At 36.6% G+C, this 24,255-nt stretch overlaps 1 protein-coding gene and 1 long non-coding RNA gene across 4 annotated transcripts in view; one reads left to right on the forward strand and one right to left on the reverse strand.

Annotated features, from left to right (window-relative positions):
* Nucleotides 1-1,446: 1,446 nt before the first annotated feature.
* Nucleotides 1,447-8,503, reverse strand: LOC120297127. Of its 2 annotated transcripts, XR_005553708.1 has the most exons (3): nucleotides 8,366-8,503; nucleotides 3,351-4,723; nucleotides 1,447-2,848 (listed from the first exon to the last, which is right to left on the reverse strand). It is a non-coding gene; the product is annotated as an uncharacterized LOC120297127 (long non-coding RNA). The 2 variants fall into 2 exon arrangements; XR_005553704.1 differs by lacking the exon at nucleotides 1,447-2,848 and having other exon boundaries at nucleotides 4,579-4,723; nucleotides 8,302-8,440.
* WWC3 (WWC family member 3) overlaps nucleotides 8,314-24,255 on the forward strand; it is a 234,274-nt gene continuing 218,332 nt past the window's right edge. Inside the window, exon 1 of one of the 2 annotated variants that reach the window (XM_039318738.1) lies at nucleotides 8,314-9,512. In XM_039318738.1, coding sequence (XP_039174672.1) covers nucleotides 9,256-9,512 — 257 coding nt within the window. In that variant the 5' untranslated portion in view covers nucleotides 8,314-9,255. The remainder of the gene's footprint in view (nucleotides 9,513-24,255) is intronic. The other variant, XM_039318663.1, reaches the window with a different exon arrangement.

Below are 24,255 nucleotides of genomic sequence, written 5' to 3' on the forward strand. Positions count from 1 at the left end.
AGGAGTGAGTTATGCTTTGTTACAGGTGATTGGGGGGAGGAGAATTCAGATTTTGGCTTCACTATGTACGTGCCAAAGCTACGTAGCAAGTAAAAAGATTCTTTAAGGAAAACAATGCCTCAAAAGTTCTTTGAAGAGCTTCTACTTTCGGAACCATGGCATTGCCTGTCTGTGTGGGTGGGAACAGTCTTAGGGATTCTTTGTGTAAGGATTTTATTTAAATGAGCCCAAACACACTGTAGCAATCCAGAACAGCAGAAAAAGGAAATGGAGCATCTATACAACGCATTCCAACAAAATAGATACCCATGCAACTTCATCAAAATGTCCCTGACAACTTAATCCAATACAGCACAACCAACATAAAGTCTAAAAAGAATTACACTGCATACATCAAGAATATCTCAGAAACTGCAAATAGGCTACTATAAGCACATGCAATCAGTGTAGCACATAAGTCAACTAAAGTCCTTCAAAACATCCTAAGTAAACCTAAAGACCCAGCAACCCCAGAAAAAAAACCCAGGAGTCATCTACAAAATACAGTATAAGAACTGCAATACCCACTATGTAGGACCAAGAGGCAGAAGACTGGCAGAACACATCCATGAACACTAACAGGCAGTTAAAAGGCATGATGAAAAGTCTTTAATTTCACAACATATAGACAGGTTTAAACATAGTTTCAATTGGGAAAATGTGAAAATCCTAGACCAGGCTAAATCTAACAATGCCAGGGAATTTCTAGAAGCCTGGGACTCTGACAAATCAGCTATCAAAAGACATATACTGTAGACAGTAACAACATCTATAGATTATGAAAAGACAGTCAATCATCCCCAAAGAGAAAAAGACTCCAGCACCTCTCCATCAGTAATCAGCACTCAGATCAGCATAGATCAGCGATGGTGAACCTTTTAGACACTGAGTGCCCAAAAACTGCCCTGCCCTCGCCCCGCCCACTGGGCCACCTACCACCTCCATGGCCCATCACAGCAGATTGCCCAGGTGGCCCTGCAGTGCCATTGCGGCCACTCTCCGCCTGCACCCTGCAGCATCATCTGCGTGCAATGGGGCGGGAGGGTGGAGTCTTGTCCCGGCTGCCATGTCCTTCGCTGCACTGCTCTGCGCAGTCCGCACCTGTGGTTGACTCTCCTCTGGGGGGGGGCTGCTGGTGAGGAGGCTGCGGGGGGAGACGGGGCTGGGGTGACGGTGTCTGTGCTCACAGAGAAGGCTCTGAGTTCCGCCTCTGGCACGCGTGCCATAGGTTCGCCACCACTGGCATAGATTAACTCCAAAGTCACCTTCAGACCAACAATCAAGTAATCAATAACCCAATCAAGAAACTGCCAAAGAGCCATTACTAAACAGCCCAACCAAAGAATCTCTAAGACCACACAGGCAAGACACCAAAATATAAACTGACAGCAAATAGCACTTCTTACCAACTTAGCACTGATGATGTTAACTAGTTAGAGTAATGAAATGTTTGCAAGAAAATAAGCAAGTTCAGAGAGCACCAAGGACCTCTCATCGCTAGTTTATAGTATTATGTAAAATACAAAAATGAGGTTTGATGTTACTATCTTATGTTACTGCACCAAAGGGAGTAGAAATTCAACGCGTTTTCTTTCTTTTTCCCTTCTTTTCTACACTCTTCTACATTCCCTTTTCCTTCCCCTATTTTTCCTACTATTTTATTTTTGTATTTTGTATTATAAACTAATAAAAAAGAAAAAGATTCAAAAAAATATTTACATGCACATAGAATTCTGTAGGCTGCTAAAAAGGTCAATGAAGCAATGAATAGTTAACACCAAATTTGCATTTTACTATTAGAAAGACAATTATCTTTAAATAGGCAATTTTACTTTCTTCTTCTAAATATTATGTAGCACACTTATAATTTATATACTATATGGGAAAAAGAGAAAGCATGAAATAATAAACCACCATAACCACAAGATGGTAGTATAGGGCAAGAAATTCAAGAATCCAACTCTACAAAAAAATAGCATGTTTTGAGTTTTATCAAATGGCCGTATGTTGAGCACCTTAACCTGTAAGTCTGAATCCATTAGGTTTGTACACATTTATGATTTATCTAATGCAATAGTGTTATACTGTAAAGCTAAAGGAAATGGTAAGAAAGCAAAATTCATTTCATAAGAACTTTAAATGAAATTAAGAAGCTATTTATGAACATTTTAAAATTTAATATACATACGTAAAATCTAATAATATGACCATCTAATATTTACTATTCACACAAAGGTTTGTGTGTAAAGTACATATTTTTATACCTTTGTTTCCTGTTTTTGGTACATCTAGTATATAATAGTAGATTTTCGTATCAATATATATTTAGTTTTATAAACTTGTTTTATGCAAATTTAGTTATTGTATTATTAGCCATTCAACTAGAATAATTTATAGCAATTTTATTGCTTCATAAATAGTTATGCATTTCTATTTTATATACATGTGGCCTCACTTTTACAAGAGAGCTATTTCTAGAACTGTATCTTAAAATTTGCAATATAGATCCAAGAGATATTGGGGCCATGTAAATGCTTCAAAAAACATGTTTTGCAATATATATTACACATCAAATCCTTCCCTTCAACTAATTTTGCAACAAAGCTATGATTTCTTATGTATGAAGATATCCAAAAGCAGTACTGAAACAGTTGCACTAGTGAGGATAGCCTGCCTTAACAGATTGAAGAGAAGTATTTTATACACAGATCTGTATGTTGTATAAAACGCTTTTTGAAGCAATTGCTTTAAATGCTGCTGAACAGGTCAGTGAAGATTCAGCTGGCTGGCTGGCTAGATGGCTGGCTGGCTGTTCAGGGAATAAAAAATAGAAAATTAGTACAGGTAGTCCTTGACTTACAACCACAATTAATCCAAAAAGTTATGTTGCTAAAAGTGAATTTTGCCCCATTTTACAAACTTTCTTGCCACAGTTGTTAAGTGAATCACTGCAGTTGTTAATAACATGGTTGTTAAGTGAATCTGGATTCCATATTGACTTTGTCAGGTTACAAAAGGTAATCACATGACTCTGGGACACAGTAACTGTCATAAATACAAATCAGTTGCCAATTGTCTGAATTTTGATCACATGACCATGGGGAGGCTGCAATGGCCACAAGTGTGATAGTCATGTCACTTTCTTCAATACTATTGTAACTTTGAACTGTCATTAAATGAACTGTTGTAAGTTGAGGACTACCTATAATGGGCACACATTTGATTTGAGTAAGACAATGATAGAAGCATGGGGAAACAAATCTCCTTGACTGATTGTCACTGGATCAGATAGTGCTGCGTGGTCTACTTACATAACTGCTATACATCAGCTGCAACTGTTGCATAGGTGCCTCTTCATTTAGAAACCTATCTGAGTAAGATGTGCAGATGTCCTTTGGAAGGTGACTCTGATCTCAGAAGGCTTGCCTGGCAGGTATGTCAAGAGGATCTTCTCTTGCCTTAATTCCCGAGTGACACAACATTGTCCCTGTGACTTACCTTTTTCTAAAGATAAAAAAAGTGAGATGTATTTCTTCAGCTTGGCTTTTAAAGATGGATTACTTTTCTATTGTTTTAAATTATAAGGTGTCTTGAGTGTTCCTTTTAAACAGAAAGGCAACATCTCAAGTAAAAAAAATTAAAATACCATGACAGAGGCTGCTGTATTTTGTGGGGTGTCGTTTAATTATATCCTATATAGTTTCAGTGATAGGAACAACGGATGGTTTATTTCTGCACGTTACAACAACAATATATGAAATCCAGGGAAAACTGAACATCTTGCTAGTCATAACATGGTTCCTTTGGTTTTTCTATAATCTAGAAAACCAAGTATTCAACTGTGTAAATAATGGTTCATTACCGAACACTGCCTGGGAATTAGACCATGACAGCATGTTTAATGTGTAATCTTTTATCGCCATATACGAATCCAGCCAATACAGTAACTTTTTATGTCATGAATTCTAGGTGGCTATATTACAGTTGAGGTTTGGTGATTAAAAGTGACTAAAAACTGCTAAGTCATTGATTGTCCTTACCATCCATCTATAAACATTTCCATATATTTTATTGTTTCCTCTTATATTTCATTCTATTTGTTTACCCCCTCTGTCATAGAGGAGTCATGAGTTTTAACTTTATAAACAATCCTAGTTCTTCAAGATGTAGACAAGTGTTTGAAAGCTTTTTTTTATGAGGGATAAAGGGGAGGGGAAGGAAAAAGGAAATTCCATCATATCAATAACCCAGTATTTCAATTGTAAACAAAGATGGATATGTTATAAATAAAAGAAAAATTAAACTATATCCATCTAAAAAGAGGAATTTCTTTGTAGAACTGAGAGATGTATGAAGAACAAGAGAAGCTTATGAAGGTCATACTAGTTTCTTGAATTGTTGCAGCAAAATTTACCAACTAGCTTCAAATCATAATGATTGTCAACCGTTTCTCATCAAAGTGGTGATGTACTAAATGTGATTTTGTAAGATTCAACCCCAGGCATAATATTCTTCAACATTTTCAATTAATGACATTGATATGGAAGGAATATTTAATGGAGTTACAGATCACACAATCATTAGAGAGATAGAATGAAATGTCTTCTAATTTCTGCAGTGAACATCTACAATCTTCTGCATGGCTTCAACGACATTCTTTGTCCTGAATTATTGATCTGTGCTCCTGAAATTACAACATGTAATCAAAAGATGTAATACATAATACAGAAATTCTTTTCAAATTATACTGCTATATGTACAAATGAGTCATAAATATAATTATCTATACCAGGGGTCCATTGAACCGGTCCCTGATGCCTAAAAGGTTGGGGACCTCTGATCTATACTTTAAAAATTAGAATTATATGATATTTAATATAAAAATGCAACAGATTTTACAGTCATGTGAAAAAGTAAGAACATCCCATATAAGCTTTCTTTTATAACATATATGGACAAATCATTATTTAATATTCATTCAAAAAGTATATAAGTAGTCCTCATTTAGTGAATATTGCCAGAAACTGTCATTAAATAAAGTGGCGGCTATATGAAATTTCAACTGTACTTATGAATCTTACTTCAGCTTCTCTTTGCTTTACAGAACAAAAAGGGTCATAAATATGAGTATTGGTGACTTCCAGTTCCGGATCGTGGCGCTTGCAGCTGTGCGAAGAGACTGCTCTCTTCACCAGCTGATTCTCTGCTGCCGGTAGACCCTTAATCGGGTCGAAAAGCCACCCTGGGGGGGGGGCGGCTACCGTTGAGGAGGTCCTTGTCATCCATGGAGAGCAGCAGCTTCTTCCACAGCCCGAGATTGCTCCTTTGGGCCGACAGTGGAAAGACCGGCAATTAAAATAGCCCTTCACCTTGCCGCTGTAACCAGAACTCAGAAGAACATCTAAGCGCAGGAACCACCATGGCTGAGCCAGGTGAGATTTCCCCCCCCCCTCTCTTGGTTCTCCTTTTTCTTTTGTGCCTGTAAAAAGCACTTTTGAAATTATTTCCCTACTCTAAGAAGGCGGCGTTTATGAGTGTGGGAAAAGAAGCTTAAATGGATTGAATTAATTTAAAGTGACTTTTTTATTTTTTTATTTTTTTATTCACTTTGGGGTCCTGGGAAAAAAAAATTAGTATTGAATTTATTACTGGATTTAGTCTACATTTGAAGAATTTTCCTTTTTCGTGTGTTTTCTGATCTTGTTAACATTATCCCTAGTGTCTGGGAGGAGATTTTATATTTTACTGAGGACACTTTGTGGAAAAAGTCAAAATTGCAACTGTTTCTTTTTCTGATGGTGAGACTGACTTTGACCTTCAGATTACCATAAAAGGGAAAAGACAAAGAAACTTAACAGCTGTATTTGTGGGAGTGGATACTGATTAAATGTTCCTTGAACACAGCCTCTACTAAAAGATACAACTGTTTCTAATTATTTTTGAAATGGAGAAACCCTATGTTCAACTTGACCATAAACTCATACTGGAAAAACTTTATGAAGCTACTGACCAAATATGTTTGCAAATAAAAGAGTACACTAGAGCAATAAGAAACAGAAATTCTGTTTTAAATCTACAAATTGACCCCCAGACTCTATCTGAGCATTCTACAGACCAAAAAACAACAGAAGCAGAACCAACTAAGATTAAAGAAGATTCCACTTTACTTCATATGCATTCTGATGAGATCCCTGAGGAACCAAAAAGGACTGTAATTAAACCACTTACAATTCCAAAACCAACAGAAATGGATAGACAAGCTCAACTAACCGAGAACCAAGATAGCTTGGATAAGCAACTATTAACTACAAAGTTGGACATAACTGAGTTTGTTATTCAACAGTTTGAGATGTGGAGACTTGACTCTTTAAAACAACATGGGATTATTTACAAAGGAGCTAGGTCTCTAAAACAGAAAACGGGACGCTTTTGTTTGACCCAAAGGATACTACAAGGCACAAAAAGTGACTTGTTCATTGATATAGAGGCATTGCTATGGAAACCTGTCTGGAATAAAAAGAAAGCTAGAATAAGTTTTAAGAGTGTGACTCAAGGCTTTATATAACGGGTTTAAAAGGTTTATTAGACATGGATTGATTTATGGTTTAAGGCAGTCAAATAAGATGTTAGATTGAATAAAAATTAATTAAAGATTTGAATTAAATAAGAAGTTTATTTATGTATTAACATGTTTGTTGTGGATATAGTAATTTTGGGAAGGGTTAAAGGAGTCTGAAACATATATTGAGGGATTGATAGATTATAAAGTATAATAGAGTAGAAAGGTATTTTTGTTCTTTTTTGTTTTGTTTTTGTTTTTTGTTTTCTTTCTCTTTTCTTTTTTGAACTAATATTTTTCCTATTAGAAATGATAGTTATTTTGTTATGGAAGAAGAATAAGAAAAAAGAAGAAATGATATTAATAAATGATTATTGACTATGTTAAGGAAAAAGGGAATGGAGAGACACCTGAAGTGTTAATTATGTATTTATACTAGCAATATGGAATATAGCAATTGAAATAGTAACGCTTAATACAGGATTTGGACTTATTTAGATGAAATGTTATTGATGATTGTTTGGATTGACTTTAGTTGTATTGAAATACATTAATTTGAATATAATATATCATTAGATGGAATAGAGAGGGGGTTTCTAATGATTTAATCTGAACTATATGAGTATGACTTTGTTTTTGGACAATTGACTACCCTGCCACCATGTTGATTCGTAAGCACTTGTTTGTAAAATGAAAAAAACTAATAAAACTTGTTTTTTAAAAATAAAATAAAATAAATATGAGTATTGGTCATAGTTGTTTTTCATCACCATTGAAAATGCGAACATTTGTTAAATATGGCAGTTGCTAAACAAGGATTGCCTGCATAAAGATGCATGTAATGTAATTAAATAAAATTCATATACATATAATGTATTTAATGCAATTAAATAAAAAAACCAATCTTCTCATTATCAGTAGAGGCTTCCTTTGAAATTCATGCATCCTTAGAGAGAAAGGGAAAAAAATAAGCCAAACTTCTTGTGCACAATTTTCTTGACTATAACACTGTTCCGGGTTTCCTGCATTATTACATATGGGAAAAAGTGTGAGAAAGACTGGGAAAATGCATTTTGCCTTAAAATGTCCCAGGAAAGGGAAGAGAAATGGAGATCATTATTATGAGAGCTATTCAGTATTAAGCTCTGACAATCCCACCCCACCCTGTGAGGTTTGGAATTATATTTTTTAAAAAGGTTCAGATACCCCAATTAGGAGGTACTCCTACTGAATTAGGAGCAATTATGCAATTATTTATATGTATGCAATTTATTACTTTATATTTAAATAATTATTGTGAAGAATAATAGCTTTTTCTGGCTGTCTAAAAATACATAGAAAACTTTAGAAATATTGTTACACTGGAGAAAACCTGATTACTTTTTCACCCTCAGAAAAACAAATTCAGCTTAATTTCTTTAAGCAAAGGACAGAATTGTTAAAGAACTAGCGCCTCTCTAAAACCAGTTATTGAGACAAGTTAAATCCACTATGCATTTAACCAAATTGCTTTACCAAAAAGGAACAACCAATGAGCTTTCAAGAGATAAAAGTGGGAACAGCTCCTGTAGCAATGTCATTGTTAGGCACCGACTTAAAATACCGTAAATTCCACTGAACTGATTGATAGCTAAATATGCTGAAAATGTAATATAAATATGTTTCTGCCTCCGCAGTAAAGGATATAAATGAGTTTATACTACCTGAAGTCCTGACTTTCGCATGTCCCACAGTTCCATTTACAGATTTTTGGCATATTTCGTTTACCTTCAGTATATTCGAAGCACACCACACCTTAAACCAGTCGGACTCGTTAGCGGGACTTTCCAGGGTAGATCTTTGATTAAAAAGTGCCAACATTTTGTACGGTTCAGAAAAGAATTCCCGCTTGCATACACTGTCAGGAAAGTGAGTTATTTAACAACCGCTCCTCTTTCCCTTTGTCCTGAAAGGAAATCCGGAATCTCTCATCTTTTTAAAAGTCCCGTCTGTCAATTATCGCTTCAAGGCCGAAGTTAGGAGCGATTTGAGCAACGTTTTCGTTCCCCTCCCACGTCTTACTTTTTCCTTCCGAGGGAGCCTCCTCAGCCCGCCGGCTTGTCCGGGAAATCCGGACGGCTTCCAAGTGGGTATCCCGAAGCAGCAGCCGCAGTAGCAGAAGGGGCGTAGTGGAAGCGGACGGGGGGGGGGCGTGAGTTCTGGGCAGAGCGAGGGAGCGAAAGAAGATGGCGGGGCGGACGCTGGCGGCATAGGAGCCGACGAGACTGCGAAATTAAGCCGCTAGGGGAAGCCACTCGCGGAGGCAGGCACGCAGGCAGGCAGCAAGGGCGGGAATCTTGCTGTGGCTGCTGCTTCCCCTGCTTCCTCGGACGTGGCCAGGGCCGCTTTGAAGGGACAGCTGAGGCGGCGGCTGGGCTGGTTGCGGGGCCCGGCCGGGGTGGAGGCGGGAGGTTGAGAGAATGGTGAATCCGGAGCGGCGGCGGTGGTGCTGCTGCAGCCGGAGCCGACTGCTTGTGGCCTCACGCGGTTGGGCCGCTCATTAGTCAGGCCTGGAGGAGCCGGCGGCGCGGAGCATTCGGAGCCCCGCGGTCGAAGAGTGGCTGCTGGAGAGACAGCGCTTGCCGCCGAGGCTGCGGCCCCGGAGCGTCGGCGAAGCCATGCCGTGGCTTAGCGGAGGACGGAGACGGCGGCAGCAGCAGCAGCAGCAACAGGCGGCGGCGCCCGGAGGACCAGGGAAGGGGCAGCCTCCTGTCGTGCCGTCTGCGGCGATCGGAGGTGGCAGCGGGCCGCGGGGCCGAGAGAGCTCGGAATTGCCTTTGCCCGCAGGTTGGGAGGAAGCGAGGGACTACGACGGACGCGTCTTTTACATCGACCACAACACCCGGCAGACTTCGTGGATCGACCCCAGGGACAGGTCAGAAAGGCTGGGGATAAGGCCTCCCCCTTGAAGCCGAAGCCATTGGCGTCCTTGGCATCCATTCTTCTCTCTCCCCTCCCTTTCCTTCCTGGAGCCCCGAGCCCTGACCCTGCCCTCGATTAACACAACGGGGCCTGTGATATTTGGTAGGTAGGAAGGAAAGGTTCCAACATCTCGGGCCTGGAGTCTGATATCCCCGCTTTGCCTTCTCGAAAGGGCCTGAATTCCTGTTTTAAGTTGAGAAAGTAGAGATGGAGCAGGTGGTCAGATAAATTAACTTTAGAAATAGACCTCTTTTAAAGCCTAGATTATTCTTGTACGATCATTTCCGCAAGCTTTGTAATACGAACATCCCCAATTCCTGGATATGAAAACTCCATTTTGTTCTCCATCATTCTCTTTAACCTGAATGAGATGGCCAGTTCTTTATTCAAAGTTAATACAACAGAATTTGCTTTTAAGCTGCAGTTTTAATAGGTCTGAAATAAGATCAGATATGTCCATGTATTGCTTTCTACATCTCTTGATTTTGCTGACTAGAAAGTAGTCCTGCCTTTGTTATAAGCATCCCAGTGACATTGACAATATATTGCTTGATATAGTAGAAAGATTTCTCTCCAGTGTATTTATTGGAAAATATTTTTAAAAGATCCATATCAAATATTGTAAACTTGACATGAAATCTGAAATATTAAATAATTCTAAGTGTTCTCTTAAAGCTTTAGACATGCATTAAAATTTGTACTAGCCACATATCTTTATGAGCTTAAGTCTGTGTGCTTTATCCCTGCAGAATTATTGTAATAATCAAGATGATATCTGAGATAACATAGCAAATTGTTTATGGGAAATTTTAGTTATTAAACTTTAAACAAATTAATGTACAAACCACCTGTTCAGGCAGTAATTCTGTCCATACACAAAAAAAGAGTTGGTTCAGTTAAATGTATCTGTAAATTTAGGTACCGTTTCATTTGTAGCTACGATTTTTGTAACCAGGACTATCTTATCAATGACAAAGCACATTTTCTTTTTATTTGTTAACTTTTCATTTATTGGCTTTGAATGTCAAAAAGCTGTATATCTTTTTAAGAGCCACTGAACAATACTGAATATGAATCTAGCTGCAAGTGACAGTTTGTTGTGTGTTGATTGAGGCATCAAACTAGAAACTGGGAGATTGTGAGGCACAAGTCAGATAGGTTATCTTGAGCCAATCTTTTTCTCTCAGCCTTAAGGAGGCAATAGCAAAACACTTGTAAAAAATCTTGTCAAGAAAACTGCAGGAACTTGTCCAGGCAGTCTCTGAGAATTGGACACAACTGAGCAGAAGAAAAAAAAAGGAAGCTGCACAGCAGCTTTGTTTTTCTAATTAATTGTAATTGCTTGGATTTCCAGGTGTAATTACACATCAGAGTATTTTAGTATTAATAGGACAATGTTATATTAACATATTCCACACATATTAAGGAAATACTACATAAATTATTTTACAATTTTAACATTACCATTACAGTGGTGAAATTATCCATTATATTTATAGTTTTTCATACTAATCTTGAAAATGCAAATGCAATTAATAATAATGGTTAGAAAACTTGCTGGTAAGTCATAGATGCATTTTTAAAGGTTCAGGAGCATATCTTTTGTGTTAAATAATTTGTTTTTCAGTAGCGATTTTGGAGAATGTCCCTAGCTGTCACTAGGAATTCTAAGTGGTTTAGGTGTGTATGGAGATTCTTAGTCATCCAGCTCATGGTTGTTCCAAAGGTGCTTTTTCAAGAGGCAGCTGGACTTTCTTGCTTTTCTTTGAAGACATTTAGCTTCTCATCCAAGAAGCTTCTCATCTTGAAGCTTTTTGGATGAGAAGCGAAAAGTCTTAAAAAAAAAAACAAGTAAGTCCAGTTGCCTCTTGAAAAAGCACCTTTGGGATATTACAGTGTAGAGATGAAGTTATAGTTCCTGAAGAGTAAGGCACAGGAATATCTAATGTGCTTTCAGGGACCATTTGAAATTGACAATCAGCTAAGATTGCATAGGGACATTTAATATACAAATCTTTTTTGGAAAGGCTTTGTAAGGTTTTATTATGGTTGTATTCTGCTCCAAGCTGTTGTTCTTTATGTCTGGTTGAAAATCCTAAGAACTATAATCCTAGTATCTATAAATGACACTAGATTGAGAAAAGCTGTAACTTTTTCACATTACCATTGGGTTAATATTAAGCTTGGCTGGATATTCCTGGCTTCAGTCTCCTTTTTTTCAATCAGCAGGAACAACCTGTTGTTTCTGATGCACACCAGGATTGAAAAACAGTTGGTGCCTAGGACTTAACAGCAGTCCAAAGTCTATAGTTACTACAATGGTCCTTGGCAGATTCTAAATCCTACAGTAAACATGTAGTATATGCCAAGAATGTGATTAGGATAAGGGTTTTTTAAAGGAAATTGTGTATGCCATTTCTACGCCTAATTTACATTCTGGATTTATATCAATATGTTTGGCTGCTAAGCCAATAATTTACGTAGAGGTGGCAAAATTTGATTGCTGGGTTGAGAATGGACATGGGATTTGACATGTAGCAGCTTGAATTCATCTCTCTGTGTCTTTTAAAAGTTGGGAAATCAGGACTACTACTTTAAGATTATTTTTGTGCAAGTGACTGATGTTACTAAAAGATATAACTGTTTAATGTATTAAGAAAACAAACATTTGTCAATATTATGTGGTTTTGTGAAAGAAGAAATACCTATTTGTTCTCATATACTGAACTATGCATTCAAGACTACTATACATAATTTGTGTATTAGCCACAGGTACCTGGCAAAAAATAATTTTGCAGTGTTAAGTAATTGCTAAAAACTTTTATTGTGCGTTTGTTAAAGGAAGTAAAATTATAAAATTCCTGTTTTGATACTTTAATGAAGGAGTAAGGCTAGCTAATTTCCAATAATGTTAATATTTCAAAACAAGTCTTTTCATAATATTTTTGTGTTTACTATGCAATTAAGTTTCATGTATTTTTGCTATATTGAAAATATAACATTAGTTTAAGTATGCCTAAGAATTGGAATAAAAAAATTATTTTGAATAGTAGAGTTAGTAGAGGTCTATAGTATCAAAAATATGTTGCAGTGTGACATAGGGGACAGTTGCATAGTTGTTTGATTTCTTCCAGATATCAGATTTCAACGAAGTATTGTAAATATTCTATTTTTCAAAGAGACAAATATATAAAAGTTTCAGAAACTATTTATAGATTTGGAATATTGTATATCTTAAAAATTGTGAAGATCAAATACTAGAAAACCTAAAATCAACTAGAAAACCTAAAAATTATAGGTGGCAATCCTTTTTTTTTTAAACCCCTCACGTATTTCAAAATAAAAATTACTTGAATAGCTTGCTAAACTTAATGACATCATATGCAAAATAAAAATGAATACTTTTTTTTGTTGTTGTTAATTGCGAAGTCGTGTCCGACCCATCGCGACCCCATGGACAACGTTCCTCCAGGTCTTCCTGTCCTCTACCATCTTCTGGAGTCCATTTAAGTTCACACCTACTGCTTCAGTGACTCCATCCAGCCATCTCATTCTCTGTTGTCACCTTCTTCTATTGCCCTCAGTCTTTCCCAGCATTAGGCCCTTCTCCAGTGAGTTCTTCTTTCTCATCAGGTGGCCAAAGTATTTGAGTTTCAACTTCAAGATCTGGCCTTCTAAAGAGCAGTCGGGTTGATCTCTTCTAGGACTGACCGGTTTGAACGCCTTGCAGTCCAAGGGACTCGCAGGAGTCTTCTCCAGCACCATAGTTCAAAGGCCTCAATTCTTTGGCGCTCAGCCTTTCTTATGGTCCAACTTTCACAGCCATACATTGCAACTGGGAAAACCATGGCCTGGACTATACGCACTTTTGTTGGCAGGGTGATGTCTCTGCTTTTTAGTATGCTGTCTAGATTTGCCATAGCTTTCCTCCCCAGGAGCAAGCGTCTTTTAATTTCTTGGCTGCAGTCCCCATCTGAGGTGATCTTGGAGCCCAGAAAAATAAAATCTGTCACTACCTCCATTTCTTCCCCATCTATTTGCCAGGAATTGAGAGGGCCGGATGCCATGATTTTGTTTTTTTTAATGTTGAGTTTCAAGCCAACTTTGGCACTCTCTTTCTTCACCCGCATCAAGAGGCTCTTTAGTTCCTCTTCACTTTCTGCCATTAGAGTGGTATCATCTGCATATCTTAGGTTGTTGATATTTCTCCCAGCAATCTTAATTCCAACTTTTGTTTCATCTAGCCCATCTTTTCTCACGATGTGCTCTGCATATAAGTTAAAATAAGAAACACATTTGACATTGATAGAACTTTAGTTAAGAGAAAAGGTAATCTTGCATAAGAGTCTTCTCTATTCAGAACATTTCTGCAAAGAAACCTCTGACATATTGCTGCTAATTGTGCATAAAAAAGTAAGAACTGAAAGAGCAGTTGATTTGAAGTGGGTGCATGTATTTGGGCCACACCTGGTTTTGCTGTATTAAATAGATTTTTTTGCTCTATTTCCGTTATAGATGAGGTGAAGGCATTTATGTTAAAGACACCTACCTTGATTAATTGGAAATCATCAACTTTATTTGAAGCATTTGTGTGTGTATTTTGAAGCTTATCTTTGCTACTACAAGATATAGAAAAGAATAAGTTTATCAAAATGTTTATTTGTGTAAACAAAATAAATTTCCTTTTTTTTGCAAAGATGTGTACAGGTAGTTCTTGACTTACAACCATAATTGAGCCCAAAATTTATGTTGCTGAGCGAGACATTTGTTAAGTGAGTTTTGCCCCATTTTATGATCTTTCTTGTCAGAGTTGTTAAGTGAATCATTATAATTGTTAAATTAGTAGCACAGTTGTTTAGTGAATCTGGCTTCCCCATTGACTGCTTGTCAGAAGGTCATAAAAGGTGATCACATGATCCCATGATACTGCAAAGTCATAAATTTGAGTCAGTTGCCAAGTTTTGAATTTTGATCACATGATCATGGGGATATTGCAATGGTCATAAATGTGAAAAATGGTCATAAGTCACTTTTTTCAGTAAGTTATATAAGTTTGAATGGTTACTAAATGAACTGTTGTAAGTTGAGGATTACCTGTACAATTTCTGGTCTTAGAATCAAATTATCACTGAATTACAATTTGAATTTGATAGAAAGGGAATATGATTAAAGAAGTAGAAAAGATTAATTAACTCTAATTAAATACCAGTTAATTTATAATTACATTATACTTTTCTCTTTGCTTCATGATGTTTTAGATTTCACGCCACTGCATTCTTCTCCATGCAGCCCATAGCATGAAATATATTACACACTTCTCTTTTAGATGAAGCATGTTATCCTGATAGGTATAAATATGAGTTCATATGAGATGCTTTGGGAATAGTATGTTTTTATCTATATATTAATATTAGGCAATAATCTGTAAAAGTATATTATTGCATCTGTTACTTAAAACTTATACAAGGTAGTAGCCAAGAAATTTGTAGAGATTCACCATCCTGTATTAGTCATTTTTTATCAAGTACTTCTGTACGTGATCAGAATGAGGCAGTTGACCTACTTCACCACGCTCTATTTAGCAGGCATTAGGGTAGCCCATAATTAAGATAGCTATACTTGTATATTGATAGATTAACTCTGATTTAGATCCCATCCAGGACATAGCACAGAAGCGTTACTTGAGCAGGATCCGTAAGATCATCTACACATCCTCTTCACGACCTGTTTTCCTTGTTACCTTCTGGGAGGAGTCTTCGTGGTATCCGTAGCAGAACATCCAGATTCAGCCTTAGTTATCTTTTGGGTGGGATTTTTTTTAAGTTCAGTTGGATGTATTATTTATTTCTATTCATTTATATTTGTGCAACTGCCCATTTCAGAAAATACAACTCTAGGTAGTGTACAACAACAAATATTAAAAACAAGAAATAATTCAGATTAAAAAATTATTATTAAAACAAATATACAAACTCTCAGCAAAGGAAGAATAAAAATTGGCATCTGAGTGTGTTTCTGGTTCCCTGGGAGTCCCAGGCCTAAGTATAATAACCAGGTCTTGAGGGACTTTCAAAATGTCAAAAATAATGGAACTAATGTAATTTCAGGGTGAAGAATGTTCGATAAGATGGGCCTATGGCAGGAGAGACACATGTTCTGGAATCCACCAAATATAAATCCCTAGTTGGTGGTATCTGCAACATGCCCTCTCTGCTAGATCTCATAAGGGAGACTGATGTGATTGGGGAGAGGTAGTCTCTACTGAACATGTAATGAAACATTAAATGAATGCAGATTTTATCAAAGTCTGAAGTCATCAATTAATTAAAATATCTTAACCATTGTAATTTAGAAGTGCAAATTCCAGCTGGTATAGAAAAATTACTGAAGAAATTTAATGTTTACTAAACTTGCTGGTCTTTAGGGCAAAATGTTTTACATGCACAAGCTGCATTTATAGTTTTCATTGGATTAACAAAATAGGAACCACTTTATACAGTCCTTATGAAATTACCTTTTCTTAATACTTGATACTTCTATTAGAATGCTCAGACGTGACAGGTAAGATTACCTGATGTTGCCATTTCTGTGAGCTTTAGCATCTTGGTAACTACTGTATTAAACAGAAAAGTAAAATACCCATATTAATTATATATCTTTAAACTTCTTTGTGGGATATTTTTTTAGCTGAGATATTGTTGGAATATTCATGAACAGGAAGAGTCATGTGGTAACTCAGTCAGCCAATGGGAAGAAAGTGCTACTGAGTCTGTGCAAAAAAGAGTATTGAGTTAGGAGCTGGATTTCCAGTCTCATGTTTTGTCTCTGATCTGTCTCTGTAAGAAGTCTTCGTTAAGATATGTTGCTGTAAAGAAGAATGGTATTGTAAATATTTTTATATAAATATAAAGTTATTTGAATCAGCTAAATGCAGTCAACTGTTAGAGCTTCTGATTTATTTTTCACCAATAGAGAAATTAAAATTCTCTAACAGGTTATGGGCCCAGAGCTTACTAAGGACTGCATTGTAATTTAAAGCTGGAAGAAATTGCCTGTGTTTAGAAAGTATAAGAACAAGGCAGAATTAGCAGAATGGCTGCAATGGAATTTAAAGAAAGCTGTGTGCCTCGTTTGGGTCAGAAGAATTACATTATATGGGCTGCAAAAATGGAATGTTTGCTGAAAGCTAAAGAGCTATGGTATATTATTGAAAATCCACCACAAATGTTTGCAGCAGTTGATCAGAAAAATCATGATAGAGCACTGGCTTATCTCATCTTGAATTTAGATGATGACCAATTTCTAAATGTTGCAAATTTAAAGACTGCAAAGGAAATTTGGTTGAAATTGAGAGCTGTGCACGTGAATGTTTTTGCATGCAATATAGTGCAATTGTCAAGAAAACTTTACAGGGCCTGTTTGCAACCAGGTGAATCTGTGGAACAGCATTTAAATAAAATGCAAAGTTTATTTTTGGACTTAGAACAACGTGGGATTAAATTCCCTGAGTCCCAGAAGGTTTTATTGGTGTTGAACAGTTTAGATAAAACCTGGGACATAGTTTCTGCAATATTTGAGTGCAAAGAAGAACAAGACTTTAAGTTTGAGGCTTTAAAGGCATGTTTGCTTAATGAAGAAGAAAAACGCCATTTTAGAAGCAGCCACGAGGAAGAGAAATTCCTGAGGAGGGGGTCCAGACTGCAAGTCTCCAGAGGAGAAGAAACAAGTAGATCAGACCCAGACCAAATTGCAACAAAGGAGAGATTTTGCAAGCAGAGAGCTTTATCAGTAAAGAATTGCTACATTTGTGGAGCCAGCACACATTTGCAAAGGAACTGTTTGCAAAGGAACAATTTGCAGCAAAGAACATTTGTGCATGCAAAAAGGACTCCTTTGCAAAAGGACCATTTTGGTGTTGCAAACGTTTGCAATAGCAACAACAGAGACAAGTGGCTAATAGATAGTGGGGCAAGTCAGACAATTGTTAATGACTCTGAATTATTTTGCAGGTTTGTTCCAGTAGCACAAGAAGCTGTGGCTTTGGCAAATGGCCAAAAAGCAAAAGTCATTGGAAAAGGCAATGTAAAAATTCCATATTTGGAATCAAAGTTTACCAATGTGCTTTGTGTACCTGAGATGGAACATAATTTGTTAAGTGTATCTAATTTAGACAAACAAGGTTTTGAGGTCATTTTTGTAAATGGGAAATGTCTCATCAAAAGGAATGGGAATATTTGTGCAGAAGGCATAAAGGAAGATAATCTATATGTATTGCAGGGACAAAAGATTCAATGTTCCCATATATTTAAGAATGTTGCAGAGCATGATTCATGTGTTCATCTTCTGCATTGAAGACTTGGCCATGCAAGCTTTAAAGTTTTGCAGCAAATGCAAGATTTTGCAGAAGGGCTAAATTTGAAGGGATGCAAAACATATTTGGACTGTGCAGTATGCAAAGCATCGAAGTCAAAAGCATTCCCAGTTAGTAAATGTAGCACAAGACAAACAAAAAGAGATCTAGCACTGGTCCATGCAGATCTGGTGGGACCTATGCAAGCCAGTTTGGGAGGAGCAAAATATGAATTGGTAATTGTTGATGATTATAGCAGGTATTCATTTTGCTATTTGCTTAGAGCAAGGACAGAGGTGCTACAACAATTCAAACAGTGGTTAAGTTTTGTAGAGAGAAGGTACAGACAACAAGTGTGTTAGTTGCAAACTGACAGAGGTACTGAATTTATGTCAACTAAATTCCAACAATGGTTGGGGCAGTTGGGGATAAGACACAGACGTACAAATCCTTACACAGCAGCAGAAAACGGTGTAGCTGAAAGAAAGAATGGTGTTTTGCAAACAATGAAAGATTCATTATTGGAGGATTCTAGTTTTAGTAGGTCATATTGGGGAGAAGCCATACTGACTGCCAATTATATAGTTTACAGGTTGTGGAGTTCCTCCATTAATAATACTCCATATGCCATTCTATATGGGAGAAAGCCATCACTGGCACATTTGAGAATTTTTGGAAGTATTGCATGGGTACATATTCCAAAAGCAATCAGAAGAAAGGAACAGCAAAAGGCAAGAAAACTTAGGTTTGTGGGCTATGAGCCAGGTCAAAAGGATATCGCTTTAGCAATGGAAGTAAAAGAATTATAATTTCAAGGTCTGCTAATTTTGCAGAACAAAATTGAGACAGAATTAATGCAAATTCTGGGTATGTCTCACTTAATGACGGTGATCTGTTTAGTGACAATAACTCATCTAATGATGAAAAAATGATTATAGAAGATGTCAATGTTCAGGGAGGAGAGGCTGAACAAGACATGAAACCAGAAAGACTTGAGACACAGGAGCAGTTAATACCACGTAGGTCAGAGCGATGTAATAAAGGAATTCCGCCTGACAGGTATTCTGCCAGCAAGGTACAGGTTTGCAATGTGTGGTATGAGCCAAGAAGTTATAAAGAGGTGTTGGCATTACCAAAAGCTGAACAAGAAAAATGGAAGGAGGCCATGGATACAGAGATGAAATCCATGGGAGACCATGAAGTATTTAAATCAGTGACTTTGCCACAGGGAACCAAAGCTGTGGGTTGTAAACGGGTATATAAGAAAAAGGTATTGCCAAATAATGATATACAGTATAAGGCCAGGTTAGTGGCACAAGGTTTTTCACAATTAAAGAATGTGCACTACGATGAAGTATTTGTGCCAACTGTGAAAAGTGAGAGTATAAGATTAGCACTGGCGTTGGCAGCGGCATATAAACATAAAATCTGGCACTTTGATATCACAACTGCATTCCTCAATGCTGAGTTAGAGGAAGAAATTTATATGATCCAAGCACCAGGATATGAAATTGCAAAACCTAACATCGTACATAAATTAAACAAGGCTATTTATGGGCTGAAGCAGTCAGCCAGAAACTGGAATATCTGTTTAGATACTGCTTTAAAGGATCTTGGATTTAAAAGTTGCAAAGCTGATAACTGTATATATACTGGACAGTTACAAGGAGGGAATTGTCTACTGTTATCATTTGTGGATGATCTTTGCTTCATCACAAAGGATGCATCACAAGTCAAAGAATTTGCTGATAAATTAGGAAAGAAATTTGAATTAAAGAATTTGGGAGAAATAAAAAATTATCTTGGTGTATAGATACAGAAAAATGAAAAAGGTGGTTATATTCTCAGTCAAAGGAGAAAAATTGAGCAGTTATTGGAGAAATATAATATGAAGGATTGCAATACTGCTCCCACACCCATGAGTGCGGATTTTTATAATAGTTTAAGTGCGGACAAAGGTGAAACCTGTGATCAAGAGATATATCACTCAGCAATAGGGAGTTTGTTATATCTATCACATTGGTCCAGACCAGACATAGCTTGCGCAGTAAGCATTTTGAGTCATTTTACTGCTGCACCTACAAAGTTACATTGGATGGGTGTAAAAAGGGTTCTCAGATATTTAAAGGGAACTATAAATTTGGGTCTTCAAATACAGATTACTGAGGAATTGAAATTAAAGTGTTATGTCGATAGTGACTATGCAAATAACATAAACACAAGGAAATCAAATTCTGGGATTATAATATTGTTTGGAAGGACTTTTGATTGGATGAAAGTCCAGAAAACAAACAACTGTTGCTATTTCAACAGCGAAAGGAGAGTTTATTGCTTTATCTGAATTGTGTTCTGAAGTAACATGGTATGTACAGTTGTTGCAAGATTTAAATATTAATGTAAAAGAATCTGTAAAGGTATTTGAAGACAATGCTGCCTGTATAAAAATGGCAACTGGTGACAGGGTGAAGAACAGAAGTAAACCTGTAGACATTAAGTATTGTAATGTCAGGGAAGCTGTAAAAGGAAAATTGATTAGTTTACATCATTGTTCTTCTGAGGATAATTTGGCAGACATGATGACTAAACCATTGGGTGGTATTCACTATGGAAAATGTGTTAAGTCAATAGGTCTGATGTCTCTTCCTGTCATGAAGGGAGGAGTGTTGGAATATTCATGAACAGGAAGAGTCATGTGGTAACTCAGTCAGCTAATGGGAAGAAAGTGCTACTGAGTCTGTGCAAAAAAGAGTATTGAGTTAGGAGCTGGATTTCCAGTCTCATGTTTTGTCTCTGATCTGTCTCTGTAAGAAGTCTTCATTAAGATATGTTGCTGTAAAGAAGAATGGTATTGTAAATATTTTTATATAAATATAAAGTTATTTGAATCAGCTAAATGCAGTCAACTGTGAGAGCTTCTGATTTATTTTTCACCAATAGAGAAATTAAAATTCTCTAACAGATATGTATTTACCTGTTACTTGATAAACCTGTGTTTGCTTCTATTGTAAGACATTAATGTACTACCTGAATGGGATGTAATTTGATTTAACTACCTAAGTTACCTGCTTTAGAATTTGTTCTTTTGTTTTCTTAAGATATATATATATAAACATCTTTTTAATTTTATATAGCTTACATGAGCATTGGCAGGTTTTTCAAAATGGCAAAAGAAATTTGTAAAATCTGAGTAAATTTTATATTTACTACTGACAGTGAGTTGAGTTCAAGTCTAAGTGACTGTTATGAACAAATGCATCATTGTAACATGTTAATAATAATAATAATAATAGTAATAATAATAATAAAGTTGGAAGGGACCTTGGAGGTCATCTAGTCCAACCCCCTGCTCAGGACAAATGGCTGTCCAGTCTCTTCTTAAAAACTTCCAGTGTTGGAGCATTTACTGCTTCTGGAGGCTGGTTGTTCCACTGATTAATTGTTCTCACTGTCAGGAAGTTTCTCCGTAGTTCTAGGTTGCTTCTCTCCTTGATTAGTTTCCACCCATTGCTTCTTGTGCTGCCTTCAGGTGCTTTGGAAAATAGTTTGATTCCCTCTTCTTTATGGCAGCCCCTGAGATTGGAATACTGCTATCATGTCCCCCCTTGTCCTTCTCTTCGTTAAACTAGACATACCCAATTCTAGCAACCGTTCCTTATATGTTTTAGCCTCCAGTCCCCTAATCATCTTTGTTGCTCTTCTCTGTATTCTTTCTAGAGTCTCAACATCTTTTTTACATCGTGGTGACCAAAACTGGATGCAGTATTCCAAGTGTGGCCTTACCAAGGCATTGTAGAGTGGCATTAATACTTCACGTGAGCTTGATTCTATCCCTCTGTTAATGCAGCCTAGCACTGTGTTGGCCTTTTTGGCAGCTGCAGCACACTGCTGGCTCATATTTAGGTGATTGTCTACTAGGACTCCAAGGTCCCTCTCACATTTACTACTATTGAGCATGGTGCCACCTATGCTGTACTTGTGCATTTGGTTTTTCTTGCCTAAATGTAGAACCTTGCTTTTTTCACCATTGAATTTCATTTTGTTAGTTAGTGCCCATTTTGTTAGTTCAACTTCCCTCCATATAAATGCAGTTCCATTGAGAACCATACGCTGAGTACGGCCGGTCAGCCAGCTACGGATCCATCTGGTGGTGATTCTGTCTACCCCACATTTTTCTATCTTATCAAGTAGTAGGTTGTGATCTATTTTATCAAATGTCTTACTGAAGTCCAAGTAAATTATGTCTACAGCATTCCTCTGATCCACTAATTTTGTCACTTAGTCAAAGAATGCAATAAGATTTGTCTGGCATGATCTATTTTTGACAAACCCATGTTGGCTTTTAGTAATGACTTTGTTTGCCTCTAGGTATTCGTTGATTCATTGTTTGATTATCTTTTCCAGGATCTTCCCAGGTATTGAGGTCAGGCTGATCGGTCTGTAATTTCCTGGATCCATTTTTTTTCCTTTTTTGAGGATGGGAACTACATCAGCTCTTTTCCAGTCCTCTGGTAGTTCCCCTGTGTTCCAGGATCTTTGAAAAATATAGTTCAGTGGTTCCGATATCACATCTGCCAGTTCCTTGAGAACCTTGAGGTGTAATCCATCTGGTCCTGGCGATTTGAACTCATCTAGGCTGGACAGGTGCTCACTTACCATTTTCTTGCCTATCTTAATTTGTGTTTCTATTTTGTTTTTTATGGCACTATTTTTGATAGGTTGGTCTGTTTTTTCCCTTTATGTAAAGACAGATGCAAAAAACAAATTAAATAGTTCTGCTTTCTCCCTGTTGCTTGTCACCTTCTTGCCACTTCCACCCACTAATGGACCAATCATTTCCTTCACTTTTTTCTTGTTTTTTATGTGTTGAAAGAAGCTTTTTTTGTTATTTTTGACTTTGGTCACAAGCCTTAGTTCATTTTGAGCCTTGGCTTTCCTCACTTCATCTTTGCAGGCTCGGGCTATTTGCTGATAATCTGACTTAGTTATGTTCCCCTCTTTCCACTTTCTGTACTTGTCCTTTTTATCTTTCAATTTGTCAAGAGTTCTTTATGCAGCCATGCTGGTTAGTAATGCACATTCAGCTCTCCCAAGGATGTTCCAGTAATATCTTTGATCCCATCCATTTACCTTATTTTCTGCCTAATTCTGTTACTATGCCCAACCTTGCCAAACACACATACATATATACATGAAAAAAATCCTTCTCATCCCTATGAAAAGGAGAGAAAAGAGATAAACTTTCAAGATAGGGTGTAGAGCACGAGTGTCAAACTCGCCACGTCACGTGATGTGTCGCAACGTATTACAATTCTTTTTGCATTGCTGGCAATGGGAAGGGCGTGGGTTCGGTATGATGAAACCAGCCTGCAGACCGGCAGTTTGACACCCCTAGTGTAGAGGGTTAAGAGCTAAGCATTTCCAAGAAAAAAGCCTAAGATTCCCAACATAAAGAAGTGCATAACATTTTATAAAGGACCAAGAAGTATTGTAAATGCTTAAATTTTTACAATTTCTGAAGTTTTTTTTGTCAAATTTTATTTTTTTTCAATTTTCAATCGCTTTTTTCAATTTTTCTTTAATTTTAAATTCCATTTTCAATTTTTAATTCAATTTGAAAATTCTTTTTTCAATTTTCAATTTTTCAATTTCTTTTTTCAATTTAACATTAAAAACAGTTTACTTATTTTAATTCTTCAGAAATTTTTAAATTCTTAATGATCTAAGAGGAAATCACAGAAGAATCACGGAAATCACGGAAAAAGACAGACATTTAAAACAGGAAAGATTGTGATGAATTTTCTTTTTTTTATTAAATTTTACTTAATATATAAAATACAAAGAAAAATGGAAATAGGAGATTAAGGGAAGGAAAAGGAGAGGGGAAATGAAGGTGTGAGGTAGAAGGTAAAAAAAAAAAAGCATTGACTTCCAATTCTTTTTAGCACAGTAGAAGGTAAAAACACACCAGCCTCAATTTTTTGCTTTTACACATTAATATATAACTAGCATTTCTATAACGACAAATCTATTTAATCGACAAAACCAAAGTCAAAGTTTCATATTTTTTTTCATCACAAAATCTAGAAGTGGTATCCAAATGAAAAACATACTTAAATATATTCTCCTCTTTGAACAATTTAACCATTCCTGTTTTATCTTCCTTGCTGTGGAAATAGTATGTATTTGTATCTGCACCTGATAATCTTTGTGAACTATCAACATTTTTATTAACAAAGTTAACTATATTTTTTCAAATTCTATGACCTTACTGTGAAAAATACTCTTTTTTCCCCACTCTCTTTTTTTAAGAAAAAAAATCTAAACTTTCTTTAAACAAGTTTCTAGA

Source organism: Crotalus tigris, unplaced genomic scaffold (genome assembly GCF_016545835.1).
Source record: "Crotalus tigris isolate CLP2741 ecotype Arizona unplaced genomic scaffold, ASM1654583v1 scf7180000017543.2237141, whole genome shotgun sequence".
Taxonomy (NCBI): Eukaryota; Metazoa; Chordata; class Lepidosauria; order Squamata; family Viperidae; genus Crotalus; species Crotalus tigris.